The sequence below is a fragment of the Somniosus microcephalus genome, chromosome 3, assembly GCF_052327205.1.
Source record: "Somniosus microcephalus isolate GS21.2 chromosome 3, FLI_Smic_1.0, whole genome shotgun sequence".
NCBI classification, from domain to species: Eukaryota; Metazoa; Chordata; class Chondrichthyes; order Squaliformes; family Somniosidae; genus Somniosus; species Somniosus microcephalus.
In genome coordinates, this window is record NC_140989.1 from 192,864,431 (window position 1) to 192,880,150 (window position 15,720).

At 46.9% G+C, this 15,720-nt stretch overlaps 1 protein-coding gene across 1 annotated transcript in view; it reads left to right on the forward strand.

Moving 5' to 3' along the window:
- mei4 (meiosis-specific, MEI4 homolog (S. cerevisiae)) overlaps nt 1-15,720 on the forward strand; it is a 796,394-nt gene that overhangs the window by 408,636 nt on the left and 372,038 nt on the right. The window contains exon 4 of the mRNA XM_085977979.1: nt 2,487-2,618. Coding sequence (XP_085834105.1) covers nt 2,487-2,618 — 132 coding nt within the window. The remainder of the gene's footprint in view (nt 1-2,486; nt 2,619-15,720) is intronic.

The following is a 15,720-nucleotide window of genomic DNA, read 5'->3' on the forward strand; positions in this document are numbered from 1 at the left end:
ATTGTTTCTTAACTCCAACCAAATAGAATTTGTGTTTGAATTTCAAGGACATTCTCTCTTTCTAGCACATGTGCACTCCAAACCTAACTTAGACCACTTTGGGGGAAAAATTTGGTTGCTTTGCGCCTCCCGACCAGGGATGCTATGTCCGACAGGGTCAGGGTGCCGTGTTTGCGGCCGGGGCGGCGCAAATTAAAGGGCAGGTGCCGAGCAGCCATTTTTTGGGGCCACCTGCCAGCATCTGCCCCTGCCGGCCACAAGTTCTGATGAAAGGTCATCGACCTGAAACGTTAACTCTGTTTCTCTCTCCACAGATGCTGCCTAACCTGCTGAGTATTTCCAGCATTTTCTGTTTTTATATCAAAGGCTAATTAAGCTTAACAAGAACCACTGAGATCACTAAACACAAGGGAGCTAAATATTATGTATCTAGGCACTTAACCTAGATACTTAGCTTAGAATCCTCGGGTTCTGCGGCTCCATTCCTTCTTTTGAGTTGGGCGTGAGAAACTGCCTTCCTCCTCTCCACCAAATTCCTACTATCACAAAATTCTCAGCTTCCACTCTTTCTTTCTTTCTTTCTTTCTTTCTTTCTTTCTTTCTTTCTTTCTTTCTTTCTTTCTTTCTTTCTTTCTTTCTTTCTTTCTTTCGTCCTTTCTTTCTTTCTTTCTTTCTTTATCACCACTAACATATCAGAATTTGTACGGGATGTTGAGGTTGGAACAGCAGATTGATGCACTTAAGCAGAGCTACATAGAATGGCGAATTGCAGGTGCGTCTCCATGGTTTTTCATGCCTTAAGTTCCTGATCTCAGCCTGGGCCACCAAGGTGAGGGGCGGGGGCATGCTGTCCCAACTGGGACATAGGGGAATGTTGCACATGGATCTAATGAGAGGGAGAAAGAACTGTTAAATTTACAGCAGACAGGGCAAGGTAGCTAATCAGAGATTGCTACGCACTGTTATAAATTTCTATGATAGCATGATCATATTGAAGGGTTGAATGGCCTACACCTGCTCCTATTTTTCTATGTTTCTATGAAAGAAAGGTACTTGAATTTATACAGCGCCTTTCGCAACCTTGGGACAACCGAAAGCGCCTCACAGCCAATGACATACTTTTGGAAGTGTAGTCACTGCTGTAATGTAGGAACCTGATTGTTGCAGCCTCATTATTTCCTGCATGTCATTAAATGAACATTTGTTATTTTGTTGCATGCTTATTTCAAATCACTGTCACTGCTATATTGTGAAAGTTCTTTCAAAATCCCAAATCACTTAAGTATCATTGTGAAATAATGTACTCTGGTAATTACAATGACCCATTGCTCTCCTTTCTTTTCAGTCTCTAAATAATGTGCAACTAAGTTCCAGAGCCAGTACCAGTACCAGTAAAACTGTCAAACCTAGAAATATTGGGCTGGACTTTTACTTGGAGGTGGGGAGGGAGCGGCTGGGGGGTGGTGAGGTGGGGGCTGCATTGAGGTCAGGGAATCGGGACGAAGGTGTTTCCCTCAGGCCCTGCCAAATTTGTCAGGACCTGATTTACTTTTTCTTGCTCTGCTTCCCAACCGCAGTCAGCCAGATTGAGAGGCTAGCTGGCTGTCGGGCGGGTAGGTCATCAGCACCAGGACGCAGCCGGGGAGTGAAGTGGAGGGAGGGGTGATCGGAGACCGGGGTGGGGGGTTGGAGATCAGAGTCCTGAGGGATCAGACACCGATGGGTGGTTGGAGTGTGGACGGGGCTGGGGTCAGAGGCCGGTGTGGGAGGTGGGAGATCGGAGGCTGTGGGGGGAGGGGGTGGGGTGGTTGTGGTGGGAGATCAGAGGCGGGGGGATGTGAGATCAGAGGCCGGCGGGGGGTGGGGGGGAGATGGGAGGCCGGGGAAGGTGAGATCAGAGATCGGGGGGGTGGTGTGAGATCAGGGGCCAGCGGGGAGTAGGGGGAGATGGGAGCCCTGGGGAGATCAGAAGGGACGGGGGGGTGTCCAATTGCGAGGGGTGGGTGAGGCAGGGACGCTGGATCCAGGAGGTAAGTGTAAAGGATCCAGCAGTTCTCACCTCCCTTTAGCTGGCGGGTTCCCCAAGGCCTGGGAAACCCAACCAGCCTGAGTTAAATTTGAAACCATGGATCAATGTGAGGCACACAGCCTCATTATAATATTTAAATTGCCAACCCAACTCCTGGGACCGGGTTGGTTGCCCGCCCCCCTCCGGGCCTTGCCTCCGTTAGAACAGGAAGTGGGCAGGTTGGGGTCAGGACTCAGATTTTTATCGCTTTAACCTCCCACCCGATCCAAATCTGCCTGTTTTTTGGGGGTAAAATCCCCCCCCCCCTGTCCCATAGGTCTGTGTACAGTCAAAATATTAAAAGCGTTGCATACAACCCTGACATTTTCCTAATTTGTGTTGCATATCTCTGTTTTTGTCTTGTCCATTTCAAATCAAATAAACATCATTCAAGTGTTTCATGTGTTTATCTGCTTAGTTTCAGGAGCAGGAGTTGTTGGCCGAGCTTCTCATCATACTCGGACAATGCCCATCATTCAGCACTCAAGTTTTTGCCAATCTTCTCTCAGGAATTAATCGTTTCATAGATTATCTCTGGCAGATACGTCAGGTACTTAATTCACATTATTGCTCTGATTAATGAACATTCTAGTGCATTGCCATTTAAACCATTTGGCACTCAAATCAAAGCTATCCACTTGATTTAAATTAGATATCTGCTAAACCAGGAATATTCCCACGCAGCAATTTGCCTGAGGGCCAAAAACTAATTCCGTGGCCCGATTATAACTCCGGCAGATTTTGTGCGGGTGAGTAGCAGGATGAATGCGAAACTCACCTACTCCCTAGAAAACAGGCCCGGGGAATTTTAATTCCCATGCCACATTAAAATCTCACAGGCAATTTTCACAGCCGATTCGCTGACCCACCAGGAAAGCCCTCTCCCCCATTTCCAGAGCACAATTTCTGGTGGGTCTGTTTAAACTAAGAATTCACCTCTCAAAGTGAGGGAAAGTAAGCTGTGAGGAGGATGCAGAGGCCAGAATTTTCTATGAGGGCGCGATCGGAGGCGGGTCAGGTGGGAAAGTTGACGTTTCTTGGAGCGGGTTGGGAACCCGCAGTCATCCTGCCCCCATGCAGCTTTCCCTCGGATAAGAGGATTGAAGAGATCACTGAAAATGCTGCTCTATCAACTGCTCCCTGGCCTGTCTAGCTGCAATGCTAGCCTTCCTTCTTGTGCTTCTTCCTTGCCTTCATCTAATTCTTCCTCACCTGATGATGCCTCTTCTTGTTGCTGCGCCACCTCCAACTACAGTGCTCTTTGAATTGCTAGGTTGTGCGGAATGTAGAAATCTACAATGATATGGCCCACTTTGTCAGGGCCATCTGATAGGGAGCCTTTGGTGCAATTGAGGCATCTTCGCTTCAATATGCCAATGGTATGCTCTGTGATGTTCCTGGTGGTCCCATATCTCTCGTTATACCTATGTTTCTTAGGCATGGTGGGGTTGCAGATGGGGATCATTAGCCAAGTGTCCCCCAGTAGCCATCCTCTAACATTGCTGGATGGGTGGAAAAGTGGGGGGGGGGGGATGGATGAGTGTTGCAGAATAAAGATATAGTAGCAGCTGCCAGTGAAACTGACACACATTTTCATTCTCCTTCTGCGGTGATCACACACCAGTTAAAGATTGCTGACGTGGAAGCCCTTCTTGATCTTATAGGTTGCTGGCTCATCTTCTGGTGGCCTGACAGCTACATGAGTGCAGTCTAATATGCCCTGGACACAAGGGAAGCTGGCCACTGTTGCAAATCCCAGAGCTCTCTCATTCCCTCTGCTGGGGGGCATTAGTGACCCTTCGTCAGACCTGCCTAACCTGCTGAGTATTTCCAGCATTTTCTGTTTTTATTTCTGCCTTACCCAGCCACAGGGTCTATAGGATAAGAAATAAAAACAGAAAATGCTGGAAATACTCAGCAGGTTAGGCAGGTCTGACGAAGGGTCATGAACCTGAAACGTTAACTCTGTTCCTCTCTCCACAGATGCTGCCTGACCTGCTGAGTATTTCCAGCATTTTCTGTTTTTATTTCTTATCCTATAGACCCTGTGGCTGGGTAAGGCCTTTCAGGAGCAGTCCCCTTCACCTGCTGTCTTCTAGCAGACCCGCTGCTGCTTGTCCTAGTTCTTCAGGCTGCTGCTGCTACTCTGCTTCCTTCAACTGTTTATCCATCCAAAGGAGTGAAGCAAAAGCAACACCCATGATAAATAGTGAGTGCTTAATGAGGGTAGGCAAGGGGAGAAATATCAGAACAAAGCAAACTAAAAGCTCAGAGTTCACTTAGAAATTCAGTACTCACAATGGCACACTGATCCAAATGAGCGAAATGCATGCAGGTGAGTGCCCCTTTAAATTCAGCTTCCAGTCATGTCAGTCAGTTTGTGAAGCCAAGTTTTACTCAGCTGGTTTGCTGCTGGGTGGGACTTCTGACCTCCCCATTTAAAATTGTGTTTGGGGTCCAAATTACGTCATCGGACTCCTATCTGTTTCTGGTGGGTACTATTCTGATCTGAGTTAAAATGGCAGTTGGCAGGTTTCTGGCAGAAATAGGCTGTAAATCCATTTTCACAATATTCATCTCTTACCCCTCCTATTCCGTTTGGCCGGGTTGTGTTAAAATCGGGGACCATGTGCTTAACAACAAAAACAATTTGTCTTTAATGTAGTGAAACATCCCATGGAACTTCATGGGGTAGTGGAAGGGTAATGGACATGGTGAACAGAGTGTTAGAGGAAGTGATGGTCGAAGAGATAGACTTGAGGAGGCTTTTGAACATGAGAAGAGATTGAGCAAGAGAAAGCAATTGAGGAAGAATTTAGGGATGTGGCAGCTATTGTTCTGCCTCTAATGGTAAAGGGGGAGGGATTTGCACAGTAGATCAGAGGTGTAGGAGTAGAGAGTACAGGCTGAAACTCAGGACTTGAGCAAGTTGTAGAGGTAGGCAAGGCCATGTGAGATTTGTAGATAATGATGAAGATCTTGAAATTAATATGCTAAGGAATGACAGCCAATGAAGCTTGACGAGGATAGGGGAGATAGGTGAGCAGGCGTAGTTTGCATCACAGAGAGGCTGTATGTAGAGGAGGAAAAGCAGACGGCCAATGATAGAACTTTGGGGCACACCAGCGATGTCTTTGTGGATGTGAGGTGGGAGAGAACCTGTTGCAGGAGTTGTGCTGGATATGTTGGAACTGGTAGGAGTAGAACCATGAGAGGACAGTCCAATAAAGGTGGACCACAGCGGAAAGAAAGCAGAGGAGGATGGATTCTCCTGGCCCTTAGTTTTTGAGAATACACCAGTCAAAGGGTGTGGCGAGGAAAAGGAGTATTGCAAACAGAAAGGATGTTGTTAGTTATTTTGACCAAAGCAATCTCAGTGTTGTTAGTGGGACAGAAACCAGACTGAAGCATTCCAGCAGGGAATATGAGAAGCGAGTACGGAGCTGGGTGACAAAGATACATTTGAGAACCTTAGAGAAGAAGAGGAGGTTAGATAAGGGATAGTATTATGGAGGATGGAGGGGTTGAGCTATGGCTTTTTAAAACTGAGTGACTGCAGCCAACGTTCTGCGCATAAAACTGGTTTAAGTATTAACGTATAATGTTGTAGTTTTGCTATCGCTGCTGTTTCTGCTTTGTTTCCCCAGTTCCCGTGTGTCCTGAAGACCCGCTCTGTTCCCGGTCAATGTCACTGCTGTTTCCCCAGTGACCGTGTGTCCCGAAGACCCGCTCTGTCCCCGGTCAATGTCACTGCTGTTTCCCCAGTGACCGTGTGTCCCGAAGACCCGCTCTGTCCCCGGTCAATGTCACTGCTGTTTCCCCAGTTCCCGTGTGTCCCGAAGACCCGCTCTGTCCCCGGTCAATGTCACTGCTGTTTCCCAAGTTCCCGTGTGTCCCGAAGACCCGCTCTGTTCCCGGTCAATGTCACTGCTGTTTCCCCAGTGTCCGTGTGTCCCGAAGACCCGCTCTGTTCCCGGTCAATGGCACTGCTGTTTCCCCAGTGCCTGTTGTGTCCCAAACACCCGCTCTGTTCCTGGTCAATGTCGAAGCCAGGAACCTCTGCATTTGGGTCAGTGATGAGGTGTTGGTTCTTTATGTTGCATGCTCCCACGATTCCGTCCATCTGGATTCTGGGTCGATACCAGCTGAATGAATATTGGTTGTTGTTTGCCAGAATTTGAGGGGTGAGGACCTGAAGTGGGAGGGGGTCGAGGGAGCTGGTAGCGGCTCTCATAGAGGAGATGGATTTGATACGGTCAGAGCGAAGATTGGGTAAGAAACTACAGAGTATTGCAGGGGGTCAGTAGTGGGGAGGAGGAAGAGGCTATGGCAGCTAAGCAGATATACCCATTCTTAAAAACAAAGACATTCTGGGATTCTTCACATCGGGTGCTACAAGTGAGGATGGAGGGGGCAGGTTAGGAGATAGGAAGGGGTAGATTCTGGTGGTGAATTTGTTAACAATGTTATATGTGAAAACAGATACTTAAAAAGAAAATGTGTTGCAGCTCATTAAATGCCTTTCATTTTAGTTGCATTCATTTCTATTGTAAAATGAGTTACCAGTGATTCCATAAATTCAAGTTTTGCAAATCTGAAGGGATAAGATTTTAATTGCTTTTTTATCTGAAGGATTTATGATAGTGTGGTACATTTCAAACTCCAGTGAAAATCTAGCAGACGTAGCTACCGTGGCAAAATGGGGAGATTTTTGCATTATATTTTTATTGGACTATAGACAGACTGAGTAAGCATGTTTTAAATAGAACCAAAGTTAACACAGCAGCTGTCTTTCTGGTCAGATTTAAAATAGAGAACAGAGTCTAGTTGTCAGTGAGATATCGGCCACGTGATTTGGCCTAGTGTCAGTGTGGTTCAGTGGGTAGCACCCTTGCCTCTGAGTCAGAAGCTTGTTGGTTCAAGTTCACTCCAGATACATGAGCACAAAAATCTAGGCTGACGCTCCAGTGCAGTGCTCAGGGAGCGCTGCACTGTTGGAGGTGCTGTCTTTCGGATGAACATTAAACCGATGCCCCATCTGCTTTCTCAGGTGGACCTAAGAGATCCCATGGCACTATTTCGAAAAAGAGCAGGTGAGTTCTCCCCGGTATCCTGGCCAATATTAATCCCACAATCAATATCACTAAAAACAGATTGTTTGATAATTATCACATTGCTGTTTGTGGGACCTTGCTGTGCACAAATTGACTGCTGCGTTTCCTACATTACAACAGTGACTACATTTCAAAAGTACTTAATTGGCTGTGAAGCGCTTTGGGACGAGCGGTGGTTGTGAAAGGCGCTATATAAATGCAAGTCTTTCTTTTCTATAAATAATCAAGATGCAGAGGTATTGCCCTTCGTGCTAATTAAGTTTTACTTCAAAGATTAACAGGGCCTTAGAAAACAAACAATATGCAGACAGCTGCTCGTCAATCATTTTATACACGGTAAGCGCCATGGTGTCTTTGATCTTGGTTAATTGGCAGCTCTGTGCCCATGGGGCTGAAAATCCATGACCATTCTGGCAGACTCCCACTGCAACTTTGGAGGGAGTCCACTGGAACAGCCAGGACTGGATATACCAGGTCCTAGCCTTATGCTGACATTATGGGCTGGATTTTGCTTACCGAGATGAGTTGGGGGCGGGGCTGCTGCCTTCTGGATTCTAGTCCCGCTACCAGCGACATCCGACGCACAGATGCTTTTTTCCCCTGATTGGCCTTGTTAAGACCGTCCTGCGGGCTTGCTGGCCAATTAAGGGAAAGCCGGTGTCAGATGACGTCAGTTGATGACGCTTCATGTGCCGGTTTTTTTAAAGGGACATGAACCATTAACTTTTGACAGATGATTTGACAGTGTTTGACAGCATTGAGGTGCTGTCAAATGCTGACAATCACTGTACAAAGGTGAACCCTTGCACCCAGTCTCTCCAATGACTCTCTCCTTAGAATGAAGCAGATGGCAGCTGCAGATGAGGGTACAGAAGCGATCTGTCACTTCTCTCATTGAAGTGGGACCACACACACACTTCAAAGCTTGTAACCTACAGAAAAATCTAAACACATTAAACATGATTTTCCAAATGTTTCCTTACCTCTGATACTCACCAGTGTCCCATTGCATCCTGCACGCCACTCCTTTAGCTGTCATCTGGACACAAATATTACAACAGACCCACAGCACACCTCACTTACCCTGGCAGGATTCCCCAACGTCGGGAAGCCCGCAGCAGGAATCGCATAATTGGAAAAAGCCTCTTAACTTCCAGTTAACTACCTGTTAACAGGCAGTTAAGTGGCTATAACCCTCTTCCCGCCGCTAGGAGGTGGGTCCCTGCACAAATCAGGGACCCGACTCCCGGGAAGATTGGTTGGACGCGGGTTGGGAGCGGGCTCGGGACCTGCTCCCATTCTTTTTGACTTTCCCAGCAGTCCCGCCTCCAAACCCGCCTCCTCAGGGCTGGTAAAATCCAGCCCTTTGTGTATAGTCTTGTAGGGCCAAATCCCCTGCCCGGCCTTTAAAGGCCGTCATTGTAAAGGGGAAGGGGTGGGCATTCCTGCAATCCAGCCCTCTGTCAGGCCCCTGTGTCAGGTGATCAAAGGTGTACCTGTCCTCACCAGGTATACCTCACCAGCAAGGGTAGATGTGTGGGCCCCTGCTGGAGGTCCAAATAGGGATCAGGGCCTGGATCCCTGAAGATAAGGGGCTGTTTCATTTGTGAAAGTATCCCTGTTAAGAAGCTGGGGGCACCAATGACCTTTTTCTAGGAGCGACCCGGCATCCTTTCCGGGCCAGCAGACTTCTGGTGGACTGTCTGGCCACTTTGGTGTGGTGACGCCTTAGATACAACTCAACTTGGCAAAGCCACTCTCCCACTCCCACAAACCTCGGCAAGGTCAGTGGGTAGGCTGCAGAAAGGTGCATCCCAGCACTTACGTCCAATATGCCCCCCATCCCACACTGAAATTTGTGGTCTGACTTTCTGTTGTGATAATAGATAAAAGATTTAGGAGAAAGCCCAAAGCATGACAGTACAATTGACTTATGCGGCAACAGGACTGGATTGTGTCCCTGTTCCTGTATGTGTGTGTGTGTGTATATCTGTGTGTATGCTGATTTATAATACCACTGTACAAATGTAATCTGTACAAATTAGTTCTTTGTTTGCAGTTATTAAAATGACTGGATGGAAAAACTTGCTGTGAACACCGATTTCTGCATCTGAATCCATTCCATCATGCTGAGCTCTGCAGCAGAGAGTTATTCTGTCTATGTTGTAATTTAATACAGTAAATTCAAATGTTTGAGAGAGGGTTATCCAAAGAATGTCAAGGCAAGAAATAACTAACTTGCATTCTCAAAAACTGAGGGACAGAAGAATTCAACTTTCTGGAAAGTTAAAGACCTAGCCTTATATGTATGACAATATAGTCTTAACATTGAGTATTTTAGGTTTGTGCCTCTGGGTAAAATAAAATAATTTTTATGCTTAGTTGTCCAGTGCAAAGATCCATGTGTGAATTATATTCCGATTTATATGCAAATTGAGCTGGCCACCAGGAGGTGCCGAGGTAAGCATTCTGAAAACTATCAGCGCATTTTTCTTTCTCCTTGGAACATTTCTAAAATGCTCAGGTAACTTGTGCCACAATAACAGTTCATCTCACTTTTTTTTGCCAATTTAAGGAAATAGCATTCTTTTGAGCTGTTGCTGCCGCTATAGCCCATGCAATCCAACCGGGGTGGGGGAGAGAGGGTTCGGTAGCGTGCTCCCTGCACATTGTGGAGATTTAACTGCACAGTGTGCGTCTGATGTCATTGACAGGTTCCCCGCCTGGAAGTCAGCCTGATTGACAGTCGGGCGGGGAACACTCGAGAGGAAGCTGTCGGACCAGCTAGCTCCGATCCCCGATCCGAGGGGAGTCTGATCCCAAGGGGAGTCCGATCCCTGACCCCGGGGGTGGGGGTGTCCGATCCCAGGGGGTCTGATCCCTGACCCCGGGGGTGGGGGTGTCCGATCCCAGGGGGTCCGATCCCAGGGGGGGTCCGATCCCTGACCCCGGGGGTGGGGGTGTCCGATCCCAGGGGGTCTGATCCCTGACCCCGGGGGTGGGGGTGTCCGATCCCAGGGGGTCCTATCCCAGGGGGGGTCCGATCCCTGACCCCTGGGGTGGGGCTGTCCGATCCCAGGGGGAGTCCGATCCCTGACCCCGGGGGAGGGGGTGACCGATCCCAGGGGGAGTCCGATCCCTGACCCCGGGGGTGGGGGTGTCCGATCCCAGGGGGAGTCCGATCCCTGACCCCGGGGGTGGGGGTGTCCGATCCCAAGGGGAGACCGATCCCTGACCCCGGGGGTGGGGGTGACCGATCCCAGGGGGTCCGATCCCTGACCCCGGGGTGTGGGTGTCCGATCCCAGGGGGTCCGATCCCTGACCCCGGGGATGGGGGTTCGATCCTGGGGAGTCCGTTCCCTGGCACCCAGGGGTTCGATCCCAAGGGGAGTCCAATCCCTGGCCCCGGGGGTGGGTGTGCGATCCCGGGGAGTCCGATCCCGGACCTGGCGGGGGGGGGGGGGAGACCAATTAAATACATATTTTGTGTTATATCAGAGTAGTAAGGTCCAATTAATTGATATAAGTGAAACTTCAGGAACTCAAAACTTTACTTTTAATTTACACATAATAAGGAGAGAACAGAGTTCTTACAAGCTACAGGTATGCACTTCTAATTCTACTGCACGATGCATCCAAAATGGATGATCCTATGAGTCATTCTACCCATAATGCAACATTGCCTTAAAACACTGGTAAATGAACCCTTAATATTTGTCTCCCTCTGGTGGATAACTTAAGCATTACATCTGAGATTACTATATTCCCCCCCCCCCCCTTAAGTTACAGCAATTCTTAACAACAGTCTTAAAAAGTCCATAAGGAAACTCCTTTAACGATAGTCCATCCTGAACAATCTAGCAGGTTGTGATCAATCGCTCTGGCGGCTTGTGAGACCTTGTTGAACGTCTTACAGTCAAGTCCCTGCTTGGTTGTGGTAAAGCCACCGGCTGCTCCTGAGCAGTACTCAGAGTATCTGACTCTGCTACGATGGTTTCCTCTTGATTAAGGGGTCCAGGTGTAACTGTCTCTGTTCGTGGTGGTGGGACCACCAATGCATTTGGATAACTGGGGACCAACTTGTCCTCCAACCTTTCCTCTGGAACCTCCAGTTCGATTTCCCATTGTCTGGTCAGTATCTGATCCACATGTCTGCGTACTACCTTACCAGTTCCCAACATGACCCTATATGAAACTGGACCAGTCATTGAATCTATGACGCCAGGAATCCATTTTGGACCATAACTGAAATTTCTGGTAAGGACCGCATCTCCTTCTCCAAAACTACGGCTCTTTGTCCTTCTGTCATGGTTCTCCTTTTGTTTGAACTGTCGGTTTTCCACCTTCCTTTTTAGATCTGGGTGAACCAGGTCAAGAGTGGAGTGTAGTCGACGTCCTAACAATAACTCAGCAGGAGAGAGTCCTGTGGTAGATTGAGGTGTTATTCTGTAGCTGAACAGAACTCGTGACACCTTTGCTGTCAAACTCCCTTCTGCACTTTTTTTCATCATCTCCTTAAATGTTTGTATGGCTCTCTCCGCAAGTCCATTTGAAGATGGATGATATGGAGCTGAAGTCATGTGTACTATGCCATTGTTTCTCATGAACTCTTTTGTTTCTGTACTCACAAAACACGTGGCATTGTCACTACGATCTCCGGTATCCCTTGATTACTAAAACTCCTACGCAGGCAGTCTATAGTAACTGTAGATGAAGCAGAAGTTACAGGATACACATCCATCCATTTGGAATGTGCATCAATGATTATGAGGAACATCTTTCCCATGAATGGACCCGCATAATCAACATGTAATCTCCTCCATGGTTTATCCGGCCACTCCCAGGGGTGGAGTGGAGCCACTGCCGGTGCCTTCCTGTGTTCTTGACAAGTGCTGCATGTCTTGACAAGTGCTGCATGTCTTGACAAGATTTTCTATCTCCTCATCTAGCTTTGGCCACCACAAGTAACTCCTTGCCAAGGCTTTCATGCGCGAAACTCCAGGATGACACTGATGTAGTTGCACTAGGATAGACTGTCGTGCTGGCTGTGGAATAATCACTCAAGCTCCCCACAACACGCAACCATCCTGCACACTCAGCTCTGTTTTCCTGACACTGTAAGGTGTGAAATCAGTCCCTTCCGGATGTTGTGGCCAACCCCTCATTACATATTCCCGGACTCTAGACAGTACTGGATCCTTACCAGTCCAAGTCCTTACTTGTTCTGCGGTCACAATTCCCGTGTCCGTGTCCTCCAACATCAAAACTCTGTCCTCTGGAGCTGCACGGATAGGTGTACCTGGTAGTGGAAGATGGCTCAAGGCATCTGCGTTCCCATGGTACTTGCCCGCTTTGTAAACAATGACATACTTATATGCCCTCAACGTCACTGCCCATCTCTGGATTCGGGGTGACACCATCTGTGGTACTGCTTTCATCTCATTAAAAAGAGATAGAAGAGGTTTATGATCGGTGCATATGGTGAATTTCCTGCCATATATGTACTTATGAAACCTCTGTAACCCAAACATTACTGCTAATCCCTCTTTATCCAACTGGGAATAGTTTTTTTCCGCTGGGGTCAGAGTTCACGACATAAACCCGATCGGTCTTTCTGTTCCATCTTCCATACAGTGTGAAAGAACTGCCCCCACCCCGTAAGGTGAAGTGTCACAAGAGAGAATGATGTCTTTCTCTGCATTGTAGTGAACCAGCACATCCGAGGACAGCATCAGTGTCTTGGACTGTTCAAATGAAACCCTCTGTTCCTCTTCCCGCTGCCACTGTGTCTCCTTGCACAGTAGTTTGTGAAGAGGTGCTAACACTGTTGACAAGTTTGGCAAAAACCTGTTATAATAGTTTAGCAGTCCCAGGTAAGCTTTTAACTCAGTCACATTTGTAGGAACTGGTGCCTCCTTGATTGGATGGAGCCCTGTGGCATCCACTCTGTGTCCCAGGAACACAGCCTCATTCCCCATGAAAGTACACTTACTCCTCTTGAGCCATAACCCAGCCTTATCCAATCTTTGCAGTACCTCTCTCAGAGTGCTCAGATGCTCCTGGTCGGTTCTTCCCGTCACCAGAATGTCATCCAGATAGATTGAAACATGTGGAATCCCTTGCAGTACACCCTCGATTGTTCTCTGGAAGATAGCTGGACTAGATGAGACACCAAATGGCAAGCGGTTATAGGTAAACAAACCCTTGTGTGTGTTTATGGTTACATACTTCTTGGATTCCTCATCTAGCGTAATCTGCAAGTATGCATGACTCATATCCAGCTTCGTGAATTTCTTCCCTCCAGCCAGGTTTGCAAAAAGATCCTCAGTTTTAGGAATAGGATACTGTTCTAGTTTAGACACCCTATTTACAGTCAATTTATAATCTCCACAGACTCGTACCGAATTGTCTGGTTTTAAAACAGGTACAATTGGAGCTGCCCATTCTGAACATTTCACGGGTTCCAGAATGTTCTCCCACAAAAGACGATCAAGCTCAGCCTCTACCTTCGGTTTCATGGCATAAGGCACAGGTCGTTGTTTAAAAAATCTTGGCAGTGCCTCCTTGTCTACATAAATCTTAGCTGGGGGGCCATTAAATGTTCCAAGTTCTTCCTTGAACACATTCTCATGTTCAATCAACACGTCTTGCAAAGACAACTGTTTGCCTCTCTCCATTTGATTTATTGCTCCCCAATCTAATTTAAGTTCTCGTATCCAGCCCCGACCTAACAAATTTGGTCCAGAACCCGATACTACAACTACAGGTAGCTGTTCCACGGTGTCCCTGTGTTTCACAGTTACAGTAGCTGTACCCAAGTTTGCCACTCGTTCACCAGTATATGTTTTAAGCTTCATAGAGCAAGACTTCAACTCTGGAACTTTTGCACGGTTCCACAATTTTGAATACTCTTCCCTGTTCAATATGGTTACACCACATCCAGTATCCACCTCAAAGTTGACCTTAGTGTCATTTACTATCAGTTGCAAAGTGATAGGATCCACTTTTGGAATGTCCTCTACCATACTATGCAATATGAACACGTTGTCTTCTTTCTCAGCTTCTCCACTGATGTGATGTGCTCCCTGTTTTTTCACTTCTCTTACTAGGTTTTGCTTTTCTCCCCCTTTTGGTTTGTATTCCTTTTCAGGGGCTTTTGCCCTGCATGCACGTTTAATATGTCCTTTTTTCCCACACTTGTGGCACTTTTCCTCCAGAAACCTGCATTCCCTTGCCAGGTGATCTCCATTGCATCTATAACATGCTTTTATATGCTCACGTTGTGATTTCAGACCCATATTTAACTTGTGCACGATAAACTGACTTCCAACTTGCTTTGTAGTAGACCAGTCTGAACCTTGTATTTCTTGTACATCACGGTTAGCTGTCTCTATTAATTGAGCAAGTTCCAACGCTTTTTCATACGTAAGCCCAGTCTCGGACAATAATCTCCTCTGCATTCAAGCATCCATTATCCCGCAAACCAGCCTATTTCGCAGCATGTCTTTCAAGCTGTTCCCGTAATTGCAATCATGTGCCAGTTTTCTCAACACCGCTACATAATCCAACACAGACTCTCCCGGTATCCTGTTCCGTGAATTAAATTTGAAACGCTGTACAATCTCACTCGGTCTGGGATTGAAATGTTCCTTTAGCAAGTCCACTAATTCAGTAAATGATTTATCTCCAGGCTTATTAGGACTGCATAATTTTCTCAATAAACTATATGTCAGACTTCCCACTGAAGTTAGCAAAATAGCTCTCCTTTTTCCAACATCGACAATATCATTTGCTACAAAGAAATGCTCCAATAACTCACAGTACTCTTCCCAAGTTTGATTTTGAACATCAAAAGCAGAAATCTCTCCTACTCGAGTAGCCATGATTCAGATGCAGTGTTCTTGTATTTTCCCTTCTTCAAGTTGATATCTGTTAATCCTCGTCGCCAAATGTTATATCCGAGTAGTAAGGTCCAATTAATTGATATAAGTGAGACTTCAGGACTCAAAACTTTACTTTTAATTTACACAAAATAAGGAGAGAACAGAGCTCTTACAAGCTACAGGCATGCACTTCTAATTCTACTGCACGATGCATCCAAAATGGATGATCCTATGAGTCATTCTACCCATAATGCAACATTACCTTAAAACACTGGTAAATGAACCCTTAATATTTGTCTCCTTCTGGTGGATAACTTAAGCATTACATCCGAGATTACTATATTTTGGTTCTGTCTTCACAAAGGAGGACACAAATAACCTCCCAGAGATGTTGGGGAACATAGGGTCTGATGAAAGGGAGGAACTGAAAGAAATCAGTATTTGCAGGGAAATGGTGTTAGGGAAATTGACGGGATTGAAGGCCGATAAATCCCCAGGGCCTGATAATCTACATCCTAGGTGTAGCGTTCGTGTGTAGATAAAGACACTGAAGACAGGAGTTGGTTCATAGGTATTTACTAAGCAAGTCTGGGGGGGGTTTCTAAAGGATATACACAATACACAGGCTTATATAGCCCAAGTGGCAATTACCGAC